The sequence below is a fragment of the Dermochelys coriacea genome, chromosome 1, assembly GCF_009764565.3.
Source record: "Dermochelys coriacea isolate rDerCor1 chromosome 1, rDerCor1.pri.v4, whole genome shotgun sequence".
Lineage (NCBI taxonomy): Eukaryota > Metazoa > Chordata > Testudines > Dermochelyidae > Dermochelys > Dermochelys coriacea.
Genome location: NC_050068.2, coordinates 244,138,665 through 244,165,567, shown reverse-complemented (window position 1 = coordinate 244,165,567; position 26,903 = coordinate 244,138,665). Strand labels below are relative to the sequence as shown.

Sequence of the window (26,903 nt, the reverse complement as noted above, 5' to 3'; positions counted from 1 at the left end):
TAAGACCACAGCCTGCAAGAAACCCATTAGATTTCTTCTTGGGTGAGGAAACAGAGCAACACAGAGCGAAGAAAGGTGGAATAGCAGCTGGAGGAGCTGGAAGATTGCAGGCGTAGAGAGGCCATTTCAGTGGGCTATGGGACAGCTTGGTAAATAGGTTTCAGAGTAGCAGCCGTGTTAGTCTGTATTCGCAAAAAGAAAAGGAGTACTTTTCTCTATGATATAACCGCATTTGCTCCAACCCCTCAGACAGAGACAAACACCTACAAGATCTCTGTCATGCATTCCTACAACTTACAATACCCACCTGCTGAAGTGAAGAAACAGATTGACAGAGCCAGAAGAGTACCCAGAAGTCACCTACTACAGGACAGGCCCAACAAAGAAAATATCAGAACGCCACTAGCCATCATCTTCAGCCCCCAACTAAAACTTCTCCAATGCATCATCAAGGATCTACAACCTATCCTGAAGGATGACCCATCACTCTCACAGATCTTGGGAGACAGGCCAGTCCTTGCTTACAGACAGCCCCCCAATCTAAAGCAAATACTCACCAGCAACCACACACCAAACAACAGAACCACTAACCCAGGAACCTATCCTTGCAACAAAGCCCATTGCCAACTCTGTCCACATATCTATTCAGGGGACACCATCATAGGGCCTAATCACATCCGCCACGCTATCAGAGGCTCGTTCACCTGCGCATCTACCAATGTGATATATGCCATCATGTGCCAGCAATGCCTCTCTGCCATGTACATTGGCCAAACTGGACAGTCTCTACGTAAAAGAATGAATGGACACAAATCAGACGTCAAGAATTATAACATTCAAAAACCAGTTGGAGAACACTTCAATCTCTCTGGTCACTCGATCACAGACCTAAGAGTGGCTATCCTTCAACAAAAAAGCTTCAAAAACAGACTCCAACGAGAGACTGCTGAATTGGAATTAATTTGCAAACTGGATACAATTAACTTAGGCTTGAATAGAGACTGGGAATGGATGAGTCATTACACAAAGTAAAACTATTTCCCCATGTTATTTCTCCCCCCCACCCCACCCCCCACTGTTCCTCAGATATTCTTGTTAACTGCTGGAAATAGCCTACTTTGCTTGTCACCATGAAAGGTTTTCCTCCTTTCCCCCCCTGCTGCTGGTGATGGCTTATCTTAAGTGATCACTCTCCTTACAGTGTGTATGATAAACCCATTGTTTCATGTTCTCTGTGTGTGTATATAAATCTCCCCTCTGTTTTTTTCACCAAATGCATCCGATGAAGTGAGCTGTAGCTCACGAAAGCTTATGCTCTAATAAATTTGTTAGTCTCTAAGGTGCCACAAGTACTCCTTTTCTTCTTGGTGAATAGATAAATTATATGGCAACTTGCAACCCTCAGCCACTACAGAAATGAACACTGGCTCCATAGTATCCTTCCTGCAGCCTTGGGGCCACTTCCCCCTCTGCCCTGACTTAGCTTTGCCCCTTTTCTAGTCCCCTTGTGCCCGAAAACTTGGTTTATCACCAAAGCAGCAGGGACTGATTGGGGAACACCTGCTTCGTGCGTGCCAGTGACATTTGATGAGGTAGCTGCATATCCCACAAAGCAAAGTGGCTTCCTTTTCAGATGAAAGGCAGAGGGAGTTCTAGATGAGCAGCATACATGAGCTTATGCTCTATCGGTGCAAAGTCCCCCCCCCCCCATAAGAGGGGTGTGTGCCTGAGGCAACTGGATCGGTGCACGTTTCCACTCGGTCAATCTGATTTCCTTGGTGTCAGCAGCAATGTTGCCTCCAACCCAGTCCTTTCTAGACTAGAAAGTTTTGCCAGCCACACTTATGCCCGTGTACAGCTGCCTGCCGCCATAGCAACTTTGCTAAGAAAGAAAGGAATCCTTTTAATGGGGGGGGGGGCGGTGGCCGGGGAGGGGGCTAGACGAGAGCAAGTGACCCAGTCACGCCGGCTCAGTGCCCCTGAGTCATCAAGTTCCCTCTTCCCGGATCACCAGAGGGCGCATGTCACAGCGAGTCACTCGTCATGTGACCGCGCTCTTGCAATTTCCTGCGGGCCGTTTTCCTGCTCTAGCCCGGGCAGCAAGTGGGCTCTGCCGCGGGCTCTTGGGAGCATCCACGGGCGGCCGGGGACCAGCCGGCCCAGGGCGCTGGGTACGTACAGACGGACCGAGCGGGAAGCCGGCCTGCAGCCTCGGCTTCACGAGCCTTGGCCATAGACCGCCTTGGCGGGAGGCTTGGGGGCTGTGTAAATGTCCCGCTGTTCCTTGCACTTGCCTTGGGTGCACCCGCGCCTACACAGACTGGACGTGTGGCTGCTGCGGCGAAACTAATCGCGGTGTGCGTTAATCCGCCGATGGGCTGGTTTAATAGAGAGCAATCGTTGCTGCGGTTTCTCCTGGCCAAAAAAAACAACAAAAACAACAAAAAACCCCCAAAACGTTTCAAGCCCAGTTAGTCGGCGGGGAGGCCTGATTATTGCCTGGGGGGAGGGGAGGAGAAGGGACTCCTGTTGGGGAAGGAGAAGCTGCCCCCTCCCAGCTGCGTGCTGCTGTAGCATTGCGAGCCCCCAACAGAAGAGATGCAGGGGACCATTATGAGTTCAGAAAACCTTAGGCCCAGGAGGAGAGCGGACCCTCACACCAGTGGCTCTCACCCATTCCCGACTACTGTCGCCTCTTCTGGAGTCTGATTGGTCTTGCGTACCCCCAAGTTTCACCTCACTTAAAAACTACTTGCTTATAAAATCAGACATAAAAATACCAAAGTGTCACAGCTCACTGTTACCATAAAATAAACCAATTGGAATGTAACTATTATACTTACAGCTCAGTGTATAGTATCTAGAGCAGTATAAGCAAATCATTGTGTGACATTTTAGTTTGTACTGACCTTGATAGTTCTTTTTATGTAGCCTGTTGTAAGACTAGGCAAATATCTAGATGAGTTGATGTAGCCCCTGGAAGATCTCTGCATACCCCAGGGGTATGGGTATCCCTGGTTGAGAACCACTGCTCTAGGCAGCCCCTTGACAAGGTTTGCCTAAAGGGAAGATGCCACCCTAGCTGAGACTTTGTGGTAACACCTATTTTAGGGGCCTAGTGATCAGATCTGCACCTCTCTGCTTGTCAAAGCCCCTACATAGGACGCAATGTGTGACCCGTATTGAGAGAGATGCAAAATATTTATGGGATTTCTCCTTTAGGGTACTGTATGTACTGCACTGGAGAGTTGGGTTTGTAACATGGGCACCCTAATGAGAGTTAGTTTGCCAAAAACAGTAGTGAAGCCCAGATAACATAGCTAGAGATATAGTGTAAACAGTTATTTCTGTAGCCTCAGTTGAACTAGTCTTTATGGGGGATGTCAACAATCCTCAGCAATAAGAATGAGGGGGGCACTAGCGTTGTGTGGGGCAGAGAGCGCTTTGGCACTAATGAGAGCGAGGAGCCGTTCCCTGTCGTCTCCAGGAAGTCATTGCTCCTGCTCAGCACCAGGGTCGCTGAGATCTTGTTGCAGTTTCTGGGGCTCCTGCGGGGGGGGGGGGTGTACAGGAGACACCGACGATGGGTTGGTGGGGGGACTTCGTCGTTAAAGCTTGTGGGAGGGTAGGTGCTGCAGAAAATCCACTGGCAAATCTGCTGAATCCTCCGGGAGTTCGCGGCTGGTTCTCCAAGCCGGCTGCTGTCTCCGGGACGCAATGCTCGCTCCAGACCGGCGGCGGGGGGCAGGAATTGAGCCAGGGGTGGGGTTTGCGCTGAGAGGGCCAGGGAGAGCTTGGCCCGGAGGAAAGACAAAGGAACTAGTTCGGCTCCGGTGTGGGCAGCGAAGGATTAAAACCATAGAGCTGGCAACGCCTCCAGCTGGTAGAGCGGGCTGCAAAGTCCTGCGCGGGGGGGGGGGGGGGGGAGTTGAAGCGTGAGCCGCTTCCTCTTCCCTTCCCGCTGCCGGTGCGCGCGGAGCCTGCAGGGCGGGGAGCGAGCGCACGTGGAGCCGGCGGCGCGGCGCGGCGCGGTCCCAGGGCGGGACTAACTCGGGCCTGCGCAGTGGTGAGTGGGCGGCTCTGGACTGAGGGGTGCGGGCAGAGCCCCGGCAGCCAGGGGGCGAGGCCAACAAATCGGTGCCTCTGGGAGCTGCCGGCGACAACGGGGGAAGTGAAACAGGAGCCACGTCTCGGAGAGAAAGGGGGAAAGTCGGGCAGGGTCCCCCTCCCCTCCGGGGAAGAGTGGGAGGAAGTTTGGGGGAGGCAGCCGCAGGGGTGTTAGCAAGTGGGTTATGGCAGAAAGGACGTGGGTGTAGAGGGAGGTGGTTTAAAGGATAGGGCAGGTTCAGGGAAAGGGGGGGGTGGAAGAGAGCTGTGGTTAGGGGAGACTGGCCTCGGGGAAGTATAGTACATGGGGGGGGGGTATGGAGGTTTGTTTATTAAAGGCAAACAAATACAGCAGTAGAAAAGGTGAAATTAACCAGCAGCAAGCAGCTCAGCGTGACCAGGGATGGGTTATAAATGCTTTAAAATAAAAAGTTAGGACGTGGAAATGTAAAGACACAGCTATACTTTTTGAAGGTAAAAAAGCCTGTTAGATGGCAGAGACAGTGGTGAAACTGACAATGCACCAACCAGAACCATTCATCTTGTTTGTTATGCTGGATCCTTATCCCCATGGTCCACCTGTATGTTTGCCTGCCTAGATTTTTGGCTTTTTTTGGTCCAGTGTGCACTGAGGAAGCTTTCCCCCCAGACTGTAAGCAGTCTTAAAATTGTAACTGTCTGGAGCTATGGTGCAGATCAGACCTACAGGCAACTTGAGCCGTTACTTCAGACTGACTAAAAGTGGTTCGGGCCACCTGAAGGCCTGCGGTGAAATCCTGCCCCTTTGAAGTCAAAGGAAGACTTACTGTTAATCTCAGTTCAGTGGCTTTTGAGGAAGTGGTGGGAGGGAGGGGGGGCATAATTGGGGGCCTCTGTGGGGAGCACAAGGAGGCTTCCTAAGAACACCTCACTGCTAATCAGCTGTGCCCTTCTCCTAGCCCCTCCATGTTCCCCTGAGCTGGATTGGTCTCGAGGAGGGAAGGTGATAACCCATGGGCTGAGAGGAAGGCATAATCTACTGATTGGAGGCAGCAAGGGGGAGTGAAGGGGAGTCCTGGACTTCATACTCCACTTCAGGGACTAGTGGTGGGGAGGGAGAGGGCTCTGCATAGCTCTTTTCAGCATCACAGGATTGCAGTGGTGTGAAGTAGTTTATTCATTTCAATGGGATGTTCCCAGATGAATCAGAAGCCCCCCCTCCGCCCCGAGATGAATACAGCCTGCCACGATAGCTCTGAGAGATGTGAGCTGATCCATTCCTCTCAGTGGATGTTCTCCTTCCTTCTTTCCCAAAGTCTTCTTACCTAGCTCCTGTTGTGGAATACCAGTGTTCAAGATGATCTCACTATGCAAGTGGGTTTTAGAGCTATTTGAATATTCAAATCCACTCCTTATTTGTGGGGGAGAGGTTGTATCTGGGGAACCTCTAGATCACATTACTCCAAATTTGCACCAGTAAGAGTACCCCATACTCCAGTTGTAGCATACCAGTATTTGAGGTAATCTCACTACGCATGTAGATTTTTAGAGCGTTTTAAAAATGAAAAGAAGGTTCAATCATGTGGACTAAAAACATCTCAGGCCACGTGTTCAAAAACACTCAGCACCCAACAGCTCCCACTTTTGGAAACAAAATGAAGTGAATTTTCCAAAGAACAGTGGGATTTGCTGAAAAGTGGCATCAAAACGCTTCACATTTAGGCAGTTACTGAGTCATGCTCACACTTCATCTTTGCACATATAATCAGTATTGCCAGCCCCAAATACTTAAAAATTATGAGATTGTCTTAAAAATCATGAGAATTTCAAAAATAACTTTGGAATCTTTTTGTTTGCCCTCTGATTTTGAATCTTTAGGAGTCACATTTTCAAGCATTTCTCCACAACCGCCCAGGCTAGAATTTTTTTTTTTTTTTTAAATGAAGGCTCTGAGATCAGGTTGGATGATTTAAATCACCAAGTGGAGAGCTGCAATTTTAAATAATTGATTTTAATCAACTTTACCATTTGTATTTCAGTTATTTTTCCAAAGAAAGGTGCATTCTCATTGGTAGATATAACTATTAAACCAAGTTGTTTTACAATTAAATAGAACCTTTACACTAGGTTTCATACATCCTTTTGCTACCTAGGAGGTACACTATAACTATATTGATTTATTTAAGCAATTGTATAGCTTAATATTCTCAGATTTTATCAATTGTATATTTTAGTATGTTAGAGAATGGTGAATAATCTTGCTTATTTACTGGATGGTTAACTTTTTGCTAATGATTTATGTCAAGCTGCATTAGGGTGGAATTTAACTGAAGACACAAAACAGCATATTTATTTGTATTAAACAAAACAAGCCCTTATTACATGACCTATTGTGCCATGTTTATAAAGTTTAACCTTAAAAGTTAGATTTCTCTCCCCCCATTCTTTCTTTACTATAGAAAAGCATCCTTTAACTTAAAGTTTTTAATAGAGGCTCATGGATTCAGCATACTTATTTTTATTTAATTGTTTTTAAGAGATTGTAATAAGCTTGGGTCTTTACATATTTTGTATTAAATTCAGATTTCATTTTAAACATTTTTAAAAAGAAAAACTTACTATAATCTGATTTAAAAATTCAGAAAAATAATGATTTTTATCCACCCTATCTGAGATTCTCATGTAACTACTCGGCAGGCAGGGCTGGCTTCTACACTTCCTTCCCATTGCTCTCAGTACAAAGGGGCAAGGGAGGTGGGCAGGGTAATTAGCCAGCGTATGTGCTTTGGCTCTCCCCAGCTAGCATGTGGTCCCTTGGAAAACATAATGAGTTGGCTCAGTTTAGAGCAGCCTCCAGAGTACACTCAGCACCAGTTCAGGGCAGAATCAGGAAGCCATAACAGGCTCCCTGGCAGCTTCGTCTCTGTCACTTGCAAATGCTTTTGTATAATTATCTTTACAGATCTATCCTCTAGTTATAAAAATAACAGAGCACCATTTCCAGCCACTACAACAAAGGTGGATTCTAAGGTGGATTCAGAGATCTAGCTCCCATCTGGGACAGGTGGGACCACTTATTGAAATCAATATCAGTCCTTTGTTGTTTTTTTTTTTTTTTTTTACACCTTCTGTTCCAGGAGTAGATCACAAGATACAGACACCATGCTTGTAGCAGAGGAAATGTCCTGAACCAGAAATTACCTTGGAGGGCAAGACCTTCCTGATTGTAGACTATCCATTGTGGTGTTCAACTGGAACGTCTCATTTTTTGAGAAGGAAATGTGTGTTTGACTCTGAATGGAAACACCTACGCTTGCGGATGAAGGGCCTGACTTCCTCCTAACGTATTTAGTGAATCACACACAAATCCCCTCTCATCTGTGCAGAACAGTATGTATTTTTGGGGCAGGATACAAACCCAAATAGGCAAGTATGAGTCACTTTCTCCACCCCTGCCCCCCCCCCACTCCCTTTTCTGGGAATGGAGACCTCCTGTCTTAAAGAATGACACACAATAGGAAAATTGTTCATATGAAAGAGGGAAAACTTCACTTAGAACAATTGTTTCCAAAGGGAAGCTTTCTTCCTGTTGAATCCTTGGTCATCCCATTTCAACTGATGGGATTCACCTTCCTTCAAACCCAAAACAGCCAGGCATTCCCTCTTCGTTGCCACACCTTGGCTATGGGAAATGCAGGAAACCTTAAAGGGACTTCACATATTTAGTATCCTGAGCTCCTCCCCTTACACTGATGGTTCCAGGGAAGTCCCATATGTAAGATGCTTTCCTTTCAAAGGTCAGCTTAGACTGAAGCTTGCACATCAGACTCTTCTTTTATATAAAGAAGCCAGGGTGGCTTCATAGCTGCTTCTTCCCTGCTGCCTGTTTTTCTCTCTCCTGAACTGTTTCTGTGGCTGTTGGCTTAACCTCCTGCTGCATGTTTGCATGGTTCAGTGCCATCAGCAGCTTCAGGGAAGTAGCCTGTAACTCTTGTTCTCCTGCTGTCTTCAGCTTGGCCAGCAGCACCTGCATTGCCTGCATCCAGTGCTGCACGTTGGGGTCCTTTAGCCGCAGGAAGAGGTCTTCCAGGTCGCTGGTAGGTAGATGGGACTCCTGGGGGCTGGACAGCTCTTCTTGCTGCTGGCCACTTTCAGCCTCCTCTCTGATCTGGTTAACAGGGGAGTTTCCTGGTATGCTCTGAGGTTTAGGTGGGTTTTGAGAGAAGATTAAGAGTATTCTTGTGTGGGAGTTGGATTGGGGTGAAGTTGATAGGAGGATATCCTTGACAGCAGCTGCTCCTGTACCAGAAGGAGGTAGGGGTCCTGCGGTGGTGGAAGACTGGGTAGAGGGCTTTGTTGGGGGCAAAAGTCTATCACTGGCAGTGACATCTTCATTGAAGGTTCGTGTCCTACCAGACTTGCTTTGGATCTCTTCTGGGCATATAACCCTCTGTGGAAGAGCAGAAATGCATCAGAGGAAGGCAGAAAAGCACAGGGACCCTGCACCCTTTCATCTCTTAGGTGTGTGGGGTCATCACTCGCTACACAATTATACATTTCCCATTCCCATCATCCAAAGTTTTCTCATAGGCACCAGGACAGGCAAAAAAAAAAATCTCTCCCTGACTCCTTTCTTGCCCACCATATTTCTCTGTATGTCTATCTTCCTATTCTCCTCTTCTTCCTTCTCTTACATGCTCACTCTCTTAGTTTTCTCCTCATGTTCTGTTCTTCTCACAATTCTTTATCATCCTTTTCCCTTCATCCGTCCCGCCCCCCCAATTCTCCACTCTGTTTGAGTGCTACCAGCCGTTTCCTTTGTCTGCGCACCCCAGTGCATTGCTCAGTACCAGTTTCATCCAGAAACAGTTCAGACTCACCTTAACAAAATACTTTTTCATAGTACAGCGATAAAAGGTAAACGTACAAAAGTCTGCAAAGAAGGGAATTTCTGGCAAGTCTGAGCATACAGGCCCTAGAGAGAGGTAAGTAATCAAATTTATTGAAAAACTCCAGTGTTGGACAGTCAGTTCCACTAACCCTCAGTTATAAATCCCAATACTGGGTGGTCCACATCTGCCAATGATAAACCAGTAACCTCCCAAAGTTTGAGTGGTTAAAAACCCAGCAATGGCTGGTCATCTTCATGACCCACGGTGATTTTAAAAAAACAAGACAGGATTGTAAGAACATAAGAATGGCCATACTGGGTCAGACCAGTTGTCCAGGTAACCCAGTATCCTGTCTTCCAACAATGGCCAGTTGCTGCAAAGGGAATAAACAGACCAGGGTAATTATCGAGCGATCCATAACCTGTCATGCAGTCTGAGTGTCTGGCACTCAGAAGTTTAAGAACACCCAGAGCATGGGGTTGCATCCCTGACCATCTTGGCTAATAGCCATTGATGGACCTATCCGCCATGAACTTATCAAATTATTTTTTGAACTCCCATTTTACTTTTGGTCTTCACAACATCCCATGGCAATGAGTTCCACAGGTTCTGGTGTACTTAAAAATTTCCTGTTTAGTTTTTTTTTGTCTTTTGCTAGTTGCTCTTCAAGTTATTTTTTGTAGAGCCCTGCGTGGATACAAAATTTATGTATGCGGATATCTGCGGACTTGCAGGGCTCTACCGGGAACCACAACAGTGAAAGCAGCAGGATGTCGGGCCACTGCTTGCAGGAGCCAGCACCTTCCATTAACTGCTCCTCCGGTGTGGCTGTACCACCCTCAGCCCCACCCACTGGGGCGGGCACCAGGCTCACCCGCAGCTGTCTCTGGTCGTGCTAGTGGCTCACATGCTCCCAGACAGGAGTCCCTTCCATGCAGAGGTGTGCATCTCCTGTCCAGGAGCGTGTTACTGTTCAGCAATATCAGTTTGATCATATTATCGAGTGCTACTTTAAAAAGTGATTTAAAATGTGTGACTTTTACCCTATACTGTGTATATGCAAGATATGTTGTTTAAATTGCAGGATTTTTTCTGTAAAATCATTTTTTTCCCATTGTAATCCAATTCTGAACATTTTTACGCATTTATAGTAAGGCTACTTAATTGTTGTCAATGTACCAGACAATTTTTTGATTTAAAAACGTAAAGATGGAATTTTTTTTTAAATGGAAAAATCAAAAAATAATAAATCCAAAAATCCACAATAATAAAATGGATCATAGCGCCCTATATTGGCCCTCTTACTGTTTTTTTTTGTGATTTGGCGTATACATTGTTTGATCCTTTATGGTGTTTTTAAATAGTTTCGGTGCAGCTTGCAGGCGTTTCACTCTTGTGACTGTTTCTTTTAATTACCATTTAACTAACTAACTAACTTATTTTTGTGTAGTTTGCCCCCTTTTTGAAGTTAAATGCTGCTATTGGTGGGTTTCTTTGGAATGTTTTCCTCCTACACGGATGTTAATTTAGTACATTATGGTCGCTATGAGTTAGTGGTTTGGCTATATTGACCTCTTGGACCAAATCCTGTGCTCCACTTGGGGCTAAATCAAGAATTGCCTCTCCCCTTGTGGGTTCCAAGACTAGCTGCTCCAAGAAGCAGTCATTTGGTGTCTAGAAATTTTATCTCTGCATCCTGTTTCAGGTGACATGTACCCAGCCAATAGGAGGGTAGTTGAGAGCTCCCATTATTATTGAGTTTTCTGGTTTTAGTAGCCTCTCTAATCTCCGTGAGCATTTTGCAATTGCTGTCACCATCCTGGTCAGGTAATATATTCCTGCTGCTATACTCTTCTTATTCAAACATAAAATCTCTATGGATAAAAATTCCATGTAGTATTTGATTTATTGAAGATTTTTACTATATTTGACTCTATGCTTGCTTTCCTATATAGTGCTGCTCTCCCACCAGCATGACCTACTCAGTCATTCCTATACATTTTGTACCCTGGTATTACCATGTCCTGTTGATTAGCATTGTTCCACCATGTTTCTGTGATGCCTATTATATCCATAGCTACATTTAATACCAGGCACTCAAGTTCATCCATCTTAGTATTTAGATTTCTAGCATTTGTATATAAGCATTTATTAAAATGTGTCAATATTTCAAAGAATATCAGGGTTGGAAGGGACCTCAGGAGGTCATCTAGTCCAACCCCCTGCTCAAAGCAGGACCAATCCCCAACTAAATCATCCCAGCCAGGGCTTTGTCAAGCCTGACCTTAAAAACATCTAAGGAAGGAGATTCCATCACCTCCCTTGGGAACCCATTCTAGTGCTTCACCGCCCTCCTAGTGAAAAAGCTTTTCCTAATATCCAACCTAAACCTCCCCCACTGCAACTTGAGACCATTATTCCTTGTTCTGTCATCTGGTACCACTGAGAACAGTCTAGATCCATCCTCTATGGAACTCCCTTTCCGGTAGTTGAAAGCAGCTATCAAATTCCCCCCTCATTCTTCTCTTCTGCAGACTAAATAATCCCAGTTCCCTCAGCCTCTCCTCATAAGTCATGTGTTCCAGCCCCCTAATCATTTTTGTTGCCCTCTGCTGGACTCTTTCCACATCCTTTAGTTGTGTCCCTTCATGTGATGTAATTGAATGGGACTATTTCTCTTCAGTTCCTATCTCATAGACTTTAAGGTCAAATGGAACCATCATGATCATCTAGTCTGACCTTCTGCACATTGCAGGCCACAGAACCTCACCTACCCCCTCCTGTAATAGAGCCATAACCTCTGGTTGAGTTACTGAGATCCTCAAAACATGACTTCAGGTTACAGAGAATCCACCATTTACACTAGTATAAACCTGCAATCATGCTGCAGAGGAAGGTGAAAACCCCTCAGGCTCTCTGCCAATCTGACGTGGGGGAAAATTCCTTCCCAATCCCAAATATGGTGATCAGTTAGACCATGAGCATGTGGGCAAGACCTGCCAGGCAGATACCTGGGAAATAATTCTCTGTAGTAATGTAGAGTAACTATATTCTAGTTATATTAGAGAAGACTAGACACATTCTTCAAACTTGCCTGCTCTAATATAAACACATAGTAACATGTAGATAATAACCCTCAAAACCTCTACCAAAACAAAACCCTCCACTGCATACACTTATCCCCCTGGGAAGAGGAGAAGAGAGAATGAATAAACCCCATCAGCAGATGGCTTCCTCCCCATCCCTGTTATAAACCCAAGCACCTAAGGACTCCTTCCCATCTGTCATTTGATCATTGCCAGTGCCAGATGGTCTGAGACCCCAGTCCTCCTGCTTTTGGATGCTGTGGTCAGCCTTACCTTGAGGGATGACTCCATGGTTTTCGTATTGGTCCAATTTCTGGATCAAAGAATTCTGGCAACCATACAAGGCACGAATGAGGCAGATGGCACTGGCTCGGTAAGGAGCATGAAGAGGTTTGAAGAACTGATCATACTCTGGCTTTGAGAGTGGTGTTCCAGTTAGCAATGAGCCCTCATCCTGAAGGTGGGCAGCAGAACACCAACTTGAGAGTACTGCAAAAGAGGAGCAGGAAGGAAGTGAAATGCTGCGGATGATAGATATTGGGGAAAGAATTGCAGGGCTGTAGATGGGGGTATAACCCTTCTCTTGGGTATGCGGTCCAGAATTGTAGAAGTGACAATTTCTTGAAAACATGGTGCAGAACTGTAGGATGACCTGACCTGACCTGACCCTTTGGGAGGAACCCCATCCACTGGGGATTGGGTCCATAGCTGTGCGAGTGACCCCTTCTCTTGTGAATGGGGTCCTGAATTATGGGGGAGACCTCTTCTCACCTTTCCTGGGAATGATGGCCAGAATGATGGTTGTGACTCCCTGGTCTGGGACTGGGGCCTTGAATTGTGCTGTTAACTCTCTCCTCCACCTCCCCCTTTTTTCCCTGGGAAGGGAATTGTGGGATATTGTTTGCTTTCAAGAATTTGTTCTATAAATCCCCATTCTTGGCAAATGGATCCAGAAACTTCTAGTGATGGATGGATTTGAGTGCATGCTCTCTCAGGGATTCATACATTCAATGAACCTGTATATAACACTAAAAAACTTGGAGATCTGCAGACACACGCAGACTACTTTGAAAGAACATTATTAAGGTTCTCCTAGTCTCCTCATCTGGGCCCGCTGTCGAATCCCGGTCTCCCCAACTAGTACCTCCTACACCTCTCCCGTGCCCTGCACCTCATCCCAGGCAGTCCAATCTACCCCTCTCCGTGGCTCCTCCGAACTCATTCCCCATTTCCTCCAAGCCAATGAGCTCCTAGTCCTCCCCTTGTTTCCCTGTACTGCGTGTGTGTTCAAAGTCAACAAATGGAAATGTTAAAGCATTTGGAAGAAAGGGATGCCAGGAGGCAGTGCTCTGTGCAGCCAAGATTTAAACGTGGATAATTATAGTTACTGATATGTAAACCCGTCCCCTCCTTCCTAGTTCTGAGGTGCTCCTGATTTGCAATGAGCGAGGATGGGGAACAGGGGACTCTCCTGCCCCTATCACAAGTCAGTGTCAGGGATGGATGATGAGAAGTTTCCCTACTCACCAGGAACAATCAGGAAGGCCCATGCTGCTATCTGACACCTCATCTTTCTTGGATTGTGTGTGGATGGGGGTCGGAGGAAATTTGAAGGTTGAACTATGGGAGGTGTTAAAGACCATGGAGGGAGTTCTGGGTTCCTTGCCTATCCCTCACTTTGTTCCTTTTCCTGTTGCTGCTTTTACCTGAGGTGGGTCAGGAGGAGAAGGCGGGGAACTCTCTGAGCTGGGTTATTGCTGCAGACCAGTTCCCAATAGCAACTTGATGACATCACAAACTCAGTGACATCACAAACTCTATCTCCTCTCCCTTTTGTCAATGCACCATTTTGCCTTTTCTCTCCTTTATTTCCTCCCTCTCTACATCTCTTTATCTTTCTTTTATGATTGCTGGTGCTATGTTATTGTAGAGCCTTCCATGAATCCAGGGAATGTGCACTGGCTTGTTTGGCTTAAGGAGTGCTGAGTTGCCCATACTGCCTTGTTGTTGTGTGATTTATTATAAGCACCTGCATGCACTATTTAGTTATTGTACTTTCACTAATCTTTTTTCTGGCCAAATTCATATTTAATTATTCAGTTATTTAATTAAAGTGGAAAAACTTCAATAGAAGAGATTGAAAGAGACACACATTAGACTATCCTGAAACAGTGGTTAGGGCATTCATCTGACAGACACCTGTTCAAATTCCTTCTCATCAGGTAGAGGGAGGACTTGAACTGATGGTTTCCCATATCTTGGGTGAGTGTGCTGATCACTGGGCTATAGGTTATAATGCGGGGGGGAGGAGGGGTGCAGATGCTTTGTGTGGTGTTAGGCAACCTGAGCATGCTTACTAGATCAGGCTTTCACAGATGACTTAGGCAGATGAATGCTTATTTTCCCTGGATAATGGATCATTCTGGGACTCAGGTGGAAGATGGGCATCCGGATGCCTAGTGTAGGACAACAGTGCAGGTGCTCTCCTAGCAAGTGCAACTGAAGTGCCGAGCAAGTTTAGGTGCCTATAGGGTTGGACAGCAGCCAAGTGGGAGTTTTGCAGATCACAGTGGCATCTGAAAATGGGACTTAAGTACCTTTGTGGACCCCATCCCAATGCACAATTTTGGGGTTCTTCCACCCATTCAGAAAAAATCCATCTAGAAAATTAAATTATATTCCATACATTTTTGTAATGTTAATACTCAGAATGTTGGAAAGAGGAAATAACCAAATTGTGTGGTGTTTTTTACTCCACCAGTATTTTCTTTTTCTTACGTTTTTCTTATGCAGCCTTGGGATCCGTTCCTTGATTCAGAACTGTGCACCAGAATCTCAACTTTCATTTTAAATGTTCCTATCCCTAATGGTCATAAAGAAACCTTGAAAATTAGTATAGTCAATTCAGCATTGTCTTCCTAAGTCTGCACACAGCATGAAACAATAGCTGAGGGGTTTGAACTGCCTCACTCATCTCAAATTGTTAACACTGACAATTTGAATAGCAAATTAAATGTGAAAAATGTTAACTATTCCATTCCTACTTGTTTAAGCAGAAACAACCAGTAAGTGTTTGTTCCACATTCCAAAGTTTCTTCCCAGGTGAGGAACATTAAATCAATGTAAATGATGAAGGGGCTATTGTACTAATTGTATTATTCATTTTCATAATTAATTCATAAAATAACTGGTGGCTTTTTACATGAAGGTGCTACAGAATTTCCAATCTGCTGTGCCAGTGTTGCAGGCAAAATTTAGGTCCAGCTTGTTACAGAATGCATGGGGCTTTGATTATTTTAATTTGGAAAGAGGGTCTAGACCCTGAAGTGAGGGAACGGGGATGGTCTACCCAGAGAAAAAAGCCCATTAGAACCCTTTGGTTCTCTACCAGATAAGCAGAAGAGGACTGAAGGAGGAGGAACACTGGATGACTTACAGGGAATGAAGCCAGTGGGGAGAGGAGTGCTTACAGTGGGAATTTCTGAAGGGGGAACCTAGGTTACCACGTTCCTCCCCTGCCCCCTTGCAAAATCTGCCAAGAGCAGGATTTTTTGAGGAAAGGCAAGTGATGGACTTTGACCCCTTGAGTATGTCTATACTGTAGGCTAGGGACATGTGAGCCATGTTGTTGCCCAAATCCACACACACAACCCTTAAACATGGCTTCATGAGTGTATTGAACCTGTGCTCAGCTTGGAGTATGGAGTAAAACAACATATGTTGCGCTCTGGGCTGTGCTCCTACCTGCCCACTTTGTAGTGTGGAGGAACCAAAAGCATGTGTTGCTGAGCAAGTGTTTCAATAAAATACCCTTCAAAAATAGACTGCACACCCATTCTCTTGCCAGTTTCACCTCACTCCCTTTGTGTTCCTCATTTCCACTTCCTGCACGCATATTGGGGGACTTGGGCTTTGGGATTAAAATGTTAGGAAGTGTGGTTTATTTGTGGGAAATATTTGTGGTGTGTGGGGGTTTTCTTTTTGTTTTTTTTGTTTGTTTTTTTTTAGGCTTCCTCTCTCACACAGGGAATTATTCATGTCTTATATCTCTTTCTATTCCAGCAAGTACCAGAGTCGTGAGTAAACTTAAGAAGGGCATTCGTCTTCAGGAAGGTCCTGGGAAAAATGAAAACACATAGCGCATTGTCAAGAAGATTTAAAGGGAATATTTCCCAGACTGCTGACCAAACAGATGCTTGTGAGAGTCCGGAGAAGTCAGAAAATGAAATCAGAAAATCTCCTGGGAAGAGACAGAGAAAATTCCCTTCCCAGGAAGTAAGTGTCAGGCAACCTGAAGATGATGATCACACTGAAGATAAACCAAACACATCTGACCATGAGAATGACTCTGTTTTGAGCCCAGGCCTTGTTGAGCAAGAGACAGTGCACATGAAAGAGAAACCCTATCAGTGTTCTGAATGTGGGAAAAGCTTCAGTCGAAACTCCTATCTTACTCAGCATCAGAGAATCCATGTGGCAGAGAAACCCTTTGGTTGTGGTGAATGTTTGAAAAGCTTCATTCGGAATTCAGACCTGGTTAAACACCAACGAATCCACACAGGAGAGAAGCCTTATCAATGCAATGAGTGCGAGAAAACCTTCAGTCAGCGGTCAAACGTTATCAGACACCAGAGAACCCACACGGGTGAAAAACACTACAAATGTAAAGAATGCGGGAAGAGCTTCAGTCAGAATTCGCACCTCATCGTACACCAAAGAAGCCACAAGGGCGAGAAGCCCTACCGTTGTACTAGATGTGAGAAAAGCTTCAGTGATTGCTCATCGCTTATTATACACAGAAGAATCCACACAGGGGAGAAACCCCGTCAATGTAAAGAATGTGGGAAAAGGTTCCGTGACAGCTCCGCCATCATCCGACACCAGCGAATCCACACGGGAGAGAAACCCTACAAATGTGGGGATTGTGGAAAGAGCTTCCGACAGAGCTCATCGCTTATTACCCACAGAAGAACCCACACAGGAGAAAAACCCTACAAATGCTCAATGTGTGATAAAAGCTTCAGTCAGAGCTCGGCACTTGCAACTCATCACCGAATCCATACAGGAGAAAATCCCTATCGATGTTCTGAATGTGGGAAAACCCGGAGTGATCACGCCGCACTTATTTCACATCGGAGTGTCCACACACAAGGAAAACCTTACAAGTGTGCTGAATGTGGAGAAAGCTTTAGACGGAGCTCCGCACTTAATGTGCATCTGAGAATCCACAGAGGAGAGAGACCATATACATGTGATGAATGTGGGAGAACCTTCAGACAAAGCTCAGCCCTTGATGCGCATTCACGAATCCACACAGGAGCAAAACCCTATAAATGTAGTGAATGTGGAAAAAACTTCAGACAGAGCTCAGCACTTAAAGTGCATTTGAGAGTCCACACAGGAAAGAAACCCTATAAATGTATTGCGTGTAGGAAAAGTCTCAATTTGCATTCACATCTAGTATAGCAGGGGTGTCCAAACCATGGCTCGTGAACTGCATGCGGCTCTTTTACAATTAAAGTGCGGCTCGCAGATCCCTCTCCCCCCATTCTCCATCAACCAGAGTGGGGGGAGCTCGATACCTCTGCCTTGCAGCGGGGTGGTGGGGTAGGGCCTTCTGCCCAGAGGGAAGGGGGTCTCAGGGCTTCAGCCCTGTGGGGCATGCCTGCTGGGGCTTTAGCAGAAGTGGGGTTGAAGCCCCAAGATCCTGTAAGGCACCTCTCATGGGGCTGAAGCCCAGAGCCCCAGCATCTCTCAAACTTCTGAAGATTGTCACATGTAGCTCAGAGGGTCAAAGTAAGTTTGGCCACCCATGTAGTACAGGATTAGAGTGGCCATATAGAACAGAAAGCAGTAACAGACATTGGTTATTTGGGGTATATAAAAAGGAGTGAGGCCCAGATTCACAAAGGAGTCTAAGTTTCAGTTTTAGGCACTGCTGCAAACCACGACACTCCCCCCCAGTAAGCTGCTGCTTAACTCTGCAGGCACCTAATTCATTTGGCACCTAAATTTTCACTGTAACCATCTCCTAGTCACATAAGTGTTAGCCTCTGGGCATGCACCCTGCCACCTCACTGTAAGTATCTGGACACCTAAACACCAGCGTGATACTCTGAGCAGGGGAAGTTGGGTGATCCTCCTACCTTGTCTGCAGAGCCCAAGCCAGTAATCATATTCTGAGCAGACCTAGCAGATTCGGGCTACATTCAAAATCCTGATGGAGTAGGAGGAGCCTCCTCCCCTATAACTTTTGGCCTAGCGGTTAAAACACTTACCCAGGAACAAATGGAACAGCTTCAACATGAGAGATTGAGGACACCCCACATCAAAGTTAGGGATGTAAAATATTAAACTGTTAACCGGTAAGCACTAGTCTTACCGGTTAACCCACCCTAACCATTACCCCCAGCTGCAGCCCTGGGCTGGCCAGCCAACCCTAGGTGCAGCCCCGGGCCGGCCAGAGAGGCCCCAGCCCGGCCAGAGCGGCCCCTCTCCCTATAATTGGTTAAGCGATTAAATGATATAATTTCAATCATTTTAACGGTTAACTTTTTAAACAATATTTACATCTAATATCAGAATATTCCATAGCCCAGTGGTTTGGGCATTTTCCTCAGAGATAGGAGATCCCTGTTCAAATACTTCTTCCCTTTAGGTAGAGGAGGGGCATTGAACTGGGCATGAGAGTGGAGAAACAAGAGTGGAAGAGACCTGGCTGTTGGACTGATCATTTTGATATCAGAGAGAGGTGGTTGATGCTAGAAAATTGGGGTATTCTGGAAAGAATGAGTGAATTGTGGGGAGCTGAGTGCTGGTGGAGTGGGTTGTTTTGGAGATTGTGCGGAAGAGGTGTAATGTGGATCTGAGGGATAGGGTGTTGGGTGCTGGATAATTTGGGGATAGGGAGTGGGGATTTGTGGTCGAATAGAAAGGGAGATTTTTTTAGATTTTATCTTATTTTATTTACATACAAGAAGGTTAAAATAATTTCCAGATTGGAAACAGCCACACCTTTGGTTTATTACAAATTGTAAGCAGTCCTGGGGATGTCATCTCTTCTTGAACTGCGGATGGCAAAGTAATCTGTTTTTGGTGACTCTCACTGATCATAAATCAGTAACGTCACCAGATTTTAGACACGGGATTTGGGCTGTTCCCTTTCTTTGATCTTAAAGATCCAGAGCTCTGTCTATTTTTTCTTCCTCTTTCCAAGAGGTTTACGATAGGACTTCAGAGTTATGAACTGACCAGTCAACAACACATCTCATTTGGAACCAGATGGACACAATCAGGCAGCAGCGGGTGCGGGAAGCAAGTACTGTACTGTGTTAAATGTAAACTACTAAAAAAAGGGAAAGCAGCATTTTTCTTCTGCATAGTAAAGCTTCAAAGCTGTATTAAGTCAGTGTTCAGTTGTAAACTTTTGAAAGAACAACCCTAACATTTTGTTCAGAATTACAAACAACCTCCATTCGGAAGGTGTTCGTAACTGTGAGGTTCTACTGTATTCAGTTTAAAGGAGATACACTCAAATCAGAAGTGAAGTGGCTGCTCTCAAAGAGGATGGATACATAAACACTTTCACAGTGAGTACTATCCATTTTTCCTCCCTGGCAGCATCTCTAGAATTTGTCTCTTCTCATTGAAACACCTTTAGCATGTAGAGCATCAGACTAACAAAATCTAGGCAATAATGTAATCTTCTCATTTAAACAAAACAAAAGAAGCTTTTGGATGTCCTAGCTATACCCATTTCACATTTTGGGTTCCCATGGAAGCCAGAGACTGTTTCCAGTTTTCTAGTCCTTTTGGTAATGCAATACTTTTGTTCCTTCTTTAACTAGTTAATGCTAGTAAAATACTTTTAACATATAAAGCACTGCATAATTGCTCACAGTGATAATTACTTTTATTACTATGTTAATGTTTCCATATTACATAAAACCCCCTCTCCATATTGTATATTACTATTATTGTTGCACTTTTTTCAGAGTAGCAGCCGTGTTAGTCTGTATTTGCAAAAAGAAAAGGAGTACTTGTGGCACCTTAGAGACTAACAAATTTATTTGAGCATAAGCTTTCGTGAGCTACAGCTCACTTCATCGGATGCATTGCATGCACAATGCATGCAATGCATCCGATGAAGTGAGCTGTAGCTCACGAAAGCTTATGCTCAAATAAATTTGTTAGTCTCTAAGGTGCCACAAGTACTCCTTTTCTTATTGTTGCACTTGTTACTGTCAACAGTGTTTCCATATTTTATAAAACCTTTTTTCTCCCTATTGTCCCATCTTTTGTTCTTGAATGTATTTCAGATGGGGCGAAATCCTGGCCTCATTGAGGTCAGTGGCAAAACTCGCATTAACTTCAGAGGGCCAGGAATTCATCCCTGGAGTACTTCATAAAATATTATATAAAGAAGAGATACAATCGTCCTATATGAGGAGGTTTTATTTCTGTGGAATGGGAGATTCAGTTGCTTGGAGATGTATAGGATATGCTGAATTCTGCCTCATGTAATTTTGTACATGAATGATATGTCACCATATCTGAACAAAGGCAACACAAGCAGAAAATGTTTAAAGCAAGGCAATGAAGAACCAGGGGAGCTTTCCATATGAGAAGAGGTTTAAAGGGCTAGGACTGTTAAGTTTGAGAAGAGTGAGAGAGAATAGAATAGAATTTTATAAAATGTGAAGGCTCCCACTTATTAGTCCCTTAATACAAGAACAAGGAAACATTCAGTGAAATTAAAAGGTAGGAAATTATAAAATGGATACAAGTTTTTTTTAAGGCAATGTATAATCTGTGGCATTCATGGCTAAAGAATAACCAAAGAATAATAACTAAAGAATAATTGTATCAAAGAGCTTAGTAAATGTAAAAAAAGGAGAGGATGAGGGAGAGGAAGATTTAGGCATTTGTGAATGAAAACAGCATTTGGGAGGATAAATCCAGCTGGTGTAGGAAAAAATCTTCCCCATGGTACGCTATTGCACAATTAGATGGATTGTATGTTTCAAACCTTCCTTTTGAGCATCTGGCATTAGCCATTGTTGTTACCTGGCAGCATAGTGTTCTTGGGGAGCCAGGGCGCAGTATCTAGCCTGTCTGACTCACGAAAGACCTCCCCCCGCAGCCTCTTCTTGAACCAAAACCGATCAGAAGAAAGACTTACAAAAAGTAATGAAAAGGCAATGGGAGACACACCTGAACCCCTGGGACAAGGATTAAGGAAACTCCCCTAGCCTCATTTGCATTGAAGATGAGACAGGGAGGCATCTCCATTAGCATACAGGATGGAGAACAGAGATTCCAAGGCAAGAACCACATGGAACTCTGTGACTACGGAAGCACTGCATGATGGGGGATCTCTGCTCCAGATGTTAATGAACTCATAACCTGCACACACTCAACTCAGTAGTTATCAGACCAATTCTAGTAATAAAGCCAAAATACTGAAGCCCCCAATTGCATTGTGAGCTCCCTCCAAGGAACACAGCCCATAGCCAGGAATGACAAGTTCCTATTGTCTAGCCTGAACAAAACAACTTTGGTATACTCCCTTGAGCCATCAGTTTACCCATAAACAAATCTAGTGTTCTCCCTTAAACCATTGTTGTTTTCCTAGAAAAATCCCTACCCATGCTCAAGTAAGTGTTCTAATGCCTGGATCCAAAATTTGCATCAGTTCCATTGGGACTTCATCTTCTCCTGACTGATAGTGCTGGGGGCTCTGCCTGTCTCCAGCACTCCAGACCCACAGATACCATTACCGTGTGGGACCCCTAATCGATTCAAGCTTTAGGGAGTGATGAGAACCCAGCTCTCTTTCTCTCTCTCTCTAGGTATAGCCTTCTGACCATGACTTGTGTGATCAGTTATTTCTAAACCTGACTTTTATAATCAAATTTAAGTTAGATTTAATACTATAACTGTTTTGCTTGTTTGGCTCCCCTATGGTTATTAACTGGCAATAAATAACTTTCATGGTTAAGCTGGTTGCTTCTCTCTCTCTCTCTCTCCCCCCCCCCCCCCCGGGGGGGTGTTTTTTGGCTTCCTCATTCACTCTGCAGCAACGCTTCTTGTATCTAAGCTAAAAGTCCCTGCAGCACCCAAAAATCCTGTGGGGTTTACTCAAGTGGGTTACTACCAGAACAACTGTAACGTGAAAGTGGGGATAGGGATGTGCTGAACCTGGGACATCTGAGGGTGGCAGATGAAGTGCTGCTCAACCCAGTCTGCTGAGTTCAGGGGCATATGAGGGTGGCAGATTGAAAGTGTTGCTTCACCCAGCCTGCTCAGGCGTACTCTATTCCAATGCGGTGCAATGGCATATGAGGGTGTGTTGCGAATTATACCTGATCGGTCACGCACGGTTCAAGTTTTTAGGCTGAGGCACCAAAAACCAGGTCCAGATTTGCAGAGTTTCCAGTCTGTGTTTAATGTATTACGCTCGAGCGTGGTGCCCCCCCCCCGCTAGTAAGGAGGGGACACCATATACAGTTTATGCAAAGCTTATATACCATCTGACATCGCGTGCTGCCCTCGTGCATCGGCACCCTTAACCAATGAATTCCATCCTCACCCCCATCCTCAGCCACTCTCTGGTGAGTGCTTTCTCGTGTTCTGAGAATGTCAACAACTTTATCATTAAAACGGAACATGCAGTTACACAACGTGCCTCGCATACCACAAAGACAGGAAGGACAACAGTTTCAAGGCCTGAAACGATTCCCCAAATGTGCTGCGGTCTGTGCTGTACAGACAGTGGCTGGCGCCAAAAGGTGCCAGCTCTGCACATATTAGCTTTTCCCTTAACAGTCCTCCCTTTTTTTTTGTACGTCAGTTAACACTATATAGGAGCTGAGTAACCACGATGAAGGACTAATAACTGCGAATAACACATTTTACAACATTGAAGGCATACAAATAACACGGCAAAGAAAACAGCAATCAATATGAACATGTACAGAGCACGTCTTCCCCAGACCCCGAGATCCGGCATCCATGATGTGAGACAATTCCATACTTCCTGCAATCCAGTACTGGTATTATCAAGACTGATATGATGAAATAAAGTCGCCTGTTGCTTGAGGATATGGATATCAGTCTCTACCCTATGGTGTTGATTTATAAAAACACAACAGCTGGAGTTAACTAAAGCACATACCCCACCCTAATTAGCGAGGAGGTAATCTAATGCTAAGCGATTTTGCAGGGTTGTTTGAGATAATTGTGTGACTTCAGTTTGGAGGGCAGATAAAGCATCTGCAGTGGCATTGGCCATCTGCTCTAAGGCAGCAGAAATATTAACTATAGCTTTTTCTAGCTCACTTACTCCTAACCATGGCAGAAAACAGCGCGCAAAGGAATGAAAACCCGTGGGCCGCTCGATAAGGGAATTAAAAGGGATACTTCGCCGATCCCTCCATACTATATTGCGAATTTCTTTTCGTGTTAGACTCTGATAAACTGTTACAGCAGGGATTATTGCTCCTAGGGTGCAGGTACCATACCATCCTACTGGAAGAACTTTATAGGCTGTGTGGTTACACAACCAATACCACCCTGATCCTTCAGGGATGGGCCAAGGGGCCCTTGAATAATTTGAAACGGTTGCCATCCCCGAACTAATTTTGATAGTACGATTGCACCCCATAAAAGTTCCTACAAAATTCACATTTTCAGGATTCCAATTTCTTCTAACACAGATTGCATAATTGCCCTGGGCCACCATGTCAATAGACCATGTTTGAATAGTGATATTCCAATGAAAGGTAGTATTAGCCCATAATGTAGACAACCGCGTTTCATTAGTAGGGATAGGGACCCCCACCAATGGAATTCCTTGACTAATATATGTGGGGGTATGGATACATATCCAACATTGTGTTTGATTTATATTCTGCGTAATAGCCCGAGTCAAATTCAAAAAACTATTACCTGCCCACCCTTGTACTGGACTTGGGAGTAGGGGGAAAAGCCCCCGGACCAACCATACCAATAATAACATCCGCCCCGGTACCATACAAAAACCCCTATTCCCAATATACAAGTCCAAAAGAGAAATACAAGAAGTCCTGGTGGGCTGTGAAGATTCCAGTAATTGGAGGGTTCGGTCCACGGGTTGGTTGTAATATTCATCCGTGGAATGGTTCGTACGCTGGATCACTCGGGTCCTGGGGAGGCGCTGTCGCTGCTTTAACGTAGTTGTGGTGGATCCACGAGCTCTTTCCTGCAACCTTTAAAGCAGAATAAGTACATAACAGAACTTGATACGGCCCCTCCCACCTAGGTTCCAAGGGGTCTGTGCGGGGAATCCTTTTTACCATAACCCAATCCCCTGGCTTAAATGAGTGAATTTGCAATCCCAACGGTGCAGTTTGACACAATTGAGCTTTAAATTGATTATCAATCAGCTCCTTTTGTAACCTAGCAACATATTTGGCCAGAGTTTCGTCACCATCCAAGAGACTAGCATGTGCTGGAACGTAGGTTCCTGTAATTAAAGCGGGTCTACCAAATAACACCTCAAATGGGGACAGGCCCAGGGGCATGTGCGGTGTCCGCCTTATATGCCATAAGACGATTGGCAGGATTTCCGGCCATTTCAGTCCAGTTTCCTTACAGAACTTTGCTATCATTGTCTTTACTGTTCGGTTCATGCGTTCCACCTGACCAGCAGACTGAGGGTGATACGGAGTATGTAATTGTCGAGTGATTCCCAAACATTTATACAGTTCCTCCAAAATTTTCGCAGTAAAGTGCGAGCCTCGATCTGTATCTATAACTTCAGGAACACAAAACCTAGGTACAATATCCTTCATTAGAAACTTAACTACAGACCTCGCATCTGCTTTCCTCGTCGGTACCGCTTCAGGCCACCCAGATAGCTGGTCCACTATAATGAGAAGGTGATGGAATCCTGAACACTTGGACATGTCTGCATAATCCATTTGCAGACGCTGAAACGGGAAATTCGCCCAAGGTCTCCCCCCCCCGCGAACTGGCATCAGACCGAGTCATAGCAGAGAATGCCAAACAAGTTGAACAGGATCCAAGAATACGCTTCACCGCAGGATAAATGTGTGGTGCCGCCCAGGATTGGAGTATGGCAGCCACTGTGCCTTGAATACCAGCATGTCCCAGGGAATGAAAATAATGAGCAGCTGCCAGTAAATAACGACGGGGAAGAATAGGTTTGCCCCCGATTCGCCAAATTTTGTCCGCGCCCTCCACACCCTCCCAACGTTTCCACTCGCCCAATTCTTCCAAGGATACATCAGTGTACATTAATGTCCAATCTGCAGGTGGGAAAGACCCATCCAAGGGGAGGGTAATCGACACAGAAAGAGGTTGTAGAGCTGCCACTTTTGCGGCTGAATCAGCTAACGCGTTACCTTGAGAAACAGCACTATCGGAGTGCTTGTGTGCATAGCAATGTACCACTGCCACCTGGCGTGGAACTAAAATAGCTTCTAGCAACGTGGCAATCAAGGGACCATTAGCTATTTTTGCACCTGATGAAGTTAGAAATCCACGCTGTTTCCAAAGCTGGCCTGTAGCATGACAAACTCCGAAAGCATATCTCGAGTCTGTGTAAATGGTAGCAGTTTTTCCCGCGGACAATAAGCAAGCTCTCGTGAGCGCATACAACTCTGCACCCTGGGCACTAAATGATGGTGGTAAAGGAGCGGCTTCTATAACATCGGTCTGGGAAGTCACTGAATACCCCGAAACCCGATAGCCATCTAAATAATATGAGGACCCATCTGTGAAGAGAAGCAGATCGGACTCCATTAAAGGAGAATCTGTTAGATCCGGGCGGGGCTTACCATTCTGGGTGATGACGTCCATACACACATGATGAGGGGTGCCATCCTCTGGGAGGGGTAACAAAGTCGCTGGATTAAGAGTGTTGCAGCGGCGTAGAGTGATGTTATCAGCGGCCAACAAAATTAGCTCATATTTATGAGCTCATTGTGGAGACAACGCCTGGGTAGAATGCTGTTTTAAAAGAATTTCAACCTCGTGGGGGACCCAAACAGTCAGGGGATGTCCCAGAACTATGGGTCGCGAACGCTCAACCATGATTGCCGCTGCGGCAATCTACCGCACACAGGAAACAGAGCCCCGGACAACAGGATCCAGCTGTACTGAATACTAAGCTATGGGGCGTGGGCAGTCTCCAAGATATTGTAGGAGGACTCCACTAGCCACTCCCTGTTGTTCATGACTAAAAAGAAAAAATGGTTTACCGTAGTCCGGGAATCCCAAGGCGGGCGCCGTAACCAAAGCCTTTTTAACCGCTGTAAAGGCAGTCTCCCTCTCCATAGTCCAGGAAATCGGGTCGAGGGTTGATGATGTGGTAGCTTGGACCAGGGGTTTTACCAGTTCTCCAAATCCCATGATCCAAGGTCGACAAAAGCCGGCAGCCCCTAAGAAAGCCCGTAACTGTCTTTTTGTTGTCGGGCGCGGGTAATCCTGGATTGCCCGCACTCTATCGGGAGATAATAAACGCTCCCCAGGCCGAATTACAAAACCCAGATAAATTACCTGATTTAGGCACAGCTGTAACTTGGATGGGGATGCATGATGACCTTTATTCGCTAATGCAGTAAGTAAAACGACAGAATCAGTTAAACATGTGCTATAGTCCAAAGAGGCAATCAACAAATCATCTACATACTGAACCAAAACCGAAGAACCAGGCAAAACAATGTCCTTCAAATCTGCTGTGAGAATACGAGAAAAGATAGTAGGGGATCCAGAGAATCCCTGGGGGAGCCGCGTCCATGTTAATTGCTGACCTTTCCAGGTAAAGGCAAATAGA

At 45.3% G+C, this 26,903-nt stretch overlaps 2 protein-coding genes and 1 long non-coding RNA gene across 5 annotated transcripts in view; 2 read left to right on the top strand and 1 right to left on the bottom strand.

Annotated features, from left to right (window-relative positions):
• The window catches only part of LOC119841896 (zinc finger protein 420-like), a 40,323-nt gene extending 21,821 nt beyond the window's left edge, over positions 1–18,502 (top strand). Inside the window, exon 3 of one of the 2 annotated variants that reach the window (XR_006282519.1) lies at positions 14,384–14,396. Coding sequence is in view for 1 of the 2 variants with exons in the window: in XM_043518115.1 (XP_043374050.1) it covers positions 16,443–17,530 (1,088 nt within the window). In the remaining variant the exon portion in view is untranslated. Of the gene's footprint in view, positions 1–14,383; positions 14,397–16,442 lie in introns of those variants that run through there. The other variant, XM_043518115.1, reaches the window with a different exon arrangement.
• On the top strand, positions 3,742–9,716 carry LOC119841905. The gene is made up of 3 exons (XR_006282523.1): positions 3,742–5,460; positions 7,224–7,430; positions 9,662–9,716. It is a non-coding gene; the product is annotated as an uncharacterized LOC119841905 (long non-coding RNA).
• Positions 7,946–13,338, bottom strand: LOC122460908 (acrosin-binding protein-like). Of its 2 annotated transcripts, XM_043518127.1 has the most exons (4): positions 12,641–13,338; positions 12,338–12,553; positions 8,967–9,061; positions 7,946–8,536 (listed from the first exon to the last, which is right to left on the bottom strand). In XM_043518127.1, the coding sequence occupies exons 1-4, from the start codon at positions 12,768–12,770 to the stop codon at positions 7,946–7,948; spliced, it is 1,032 nt and encodes a 343-aa protein (XP_043374062.1). In that variant the 5' UTR covers positions 12,771–13,338. The 2 variants fall into 2 exon arrangements, with proteins under 2 accessions (XP_043374062.1, XP_043374056.1); XM_043518121.1 differs by having other exon boundaries at positions 12,338–13,338.
• Positions 18,503–26,903: the final 8,401 nt, after the last annotated feature.

Excerpts from the sequence above, each read along its gene's own strand:
- LOC122460908 (XM_043518121.1), bottom strand. The coding sequence starts at position 12,770 with ATGGACCCAATCCCCAGTGGATGGGGTTCCTCCCAAAGGGTCAGGTCA. Across the intron at positions 9,062-12,337 it reads CCATGGAGTCATCCCTCAAG|GGCCTGTATGCTCAGACTTG; the intron begins GTAAGGCTGACC and ends ACCTCTCTCTAG. Across the intron at positions 8,537-8,966 it reads TGAAAAAGTATTTTGTTAAG|AGGGTTATATGCCCAGAAGA; the intron begins GTGAGTCTGAAC and ends GCTCTTCCACAG.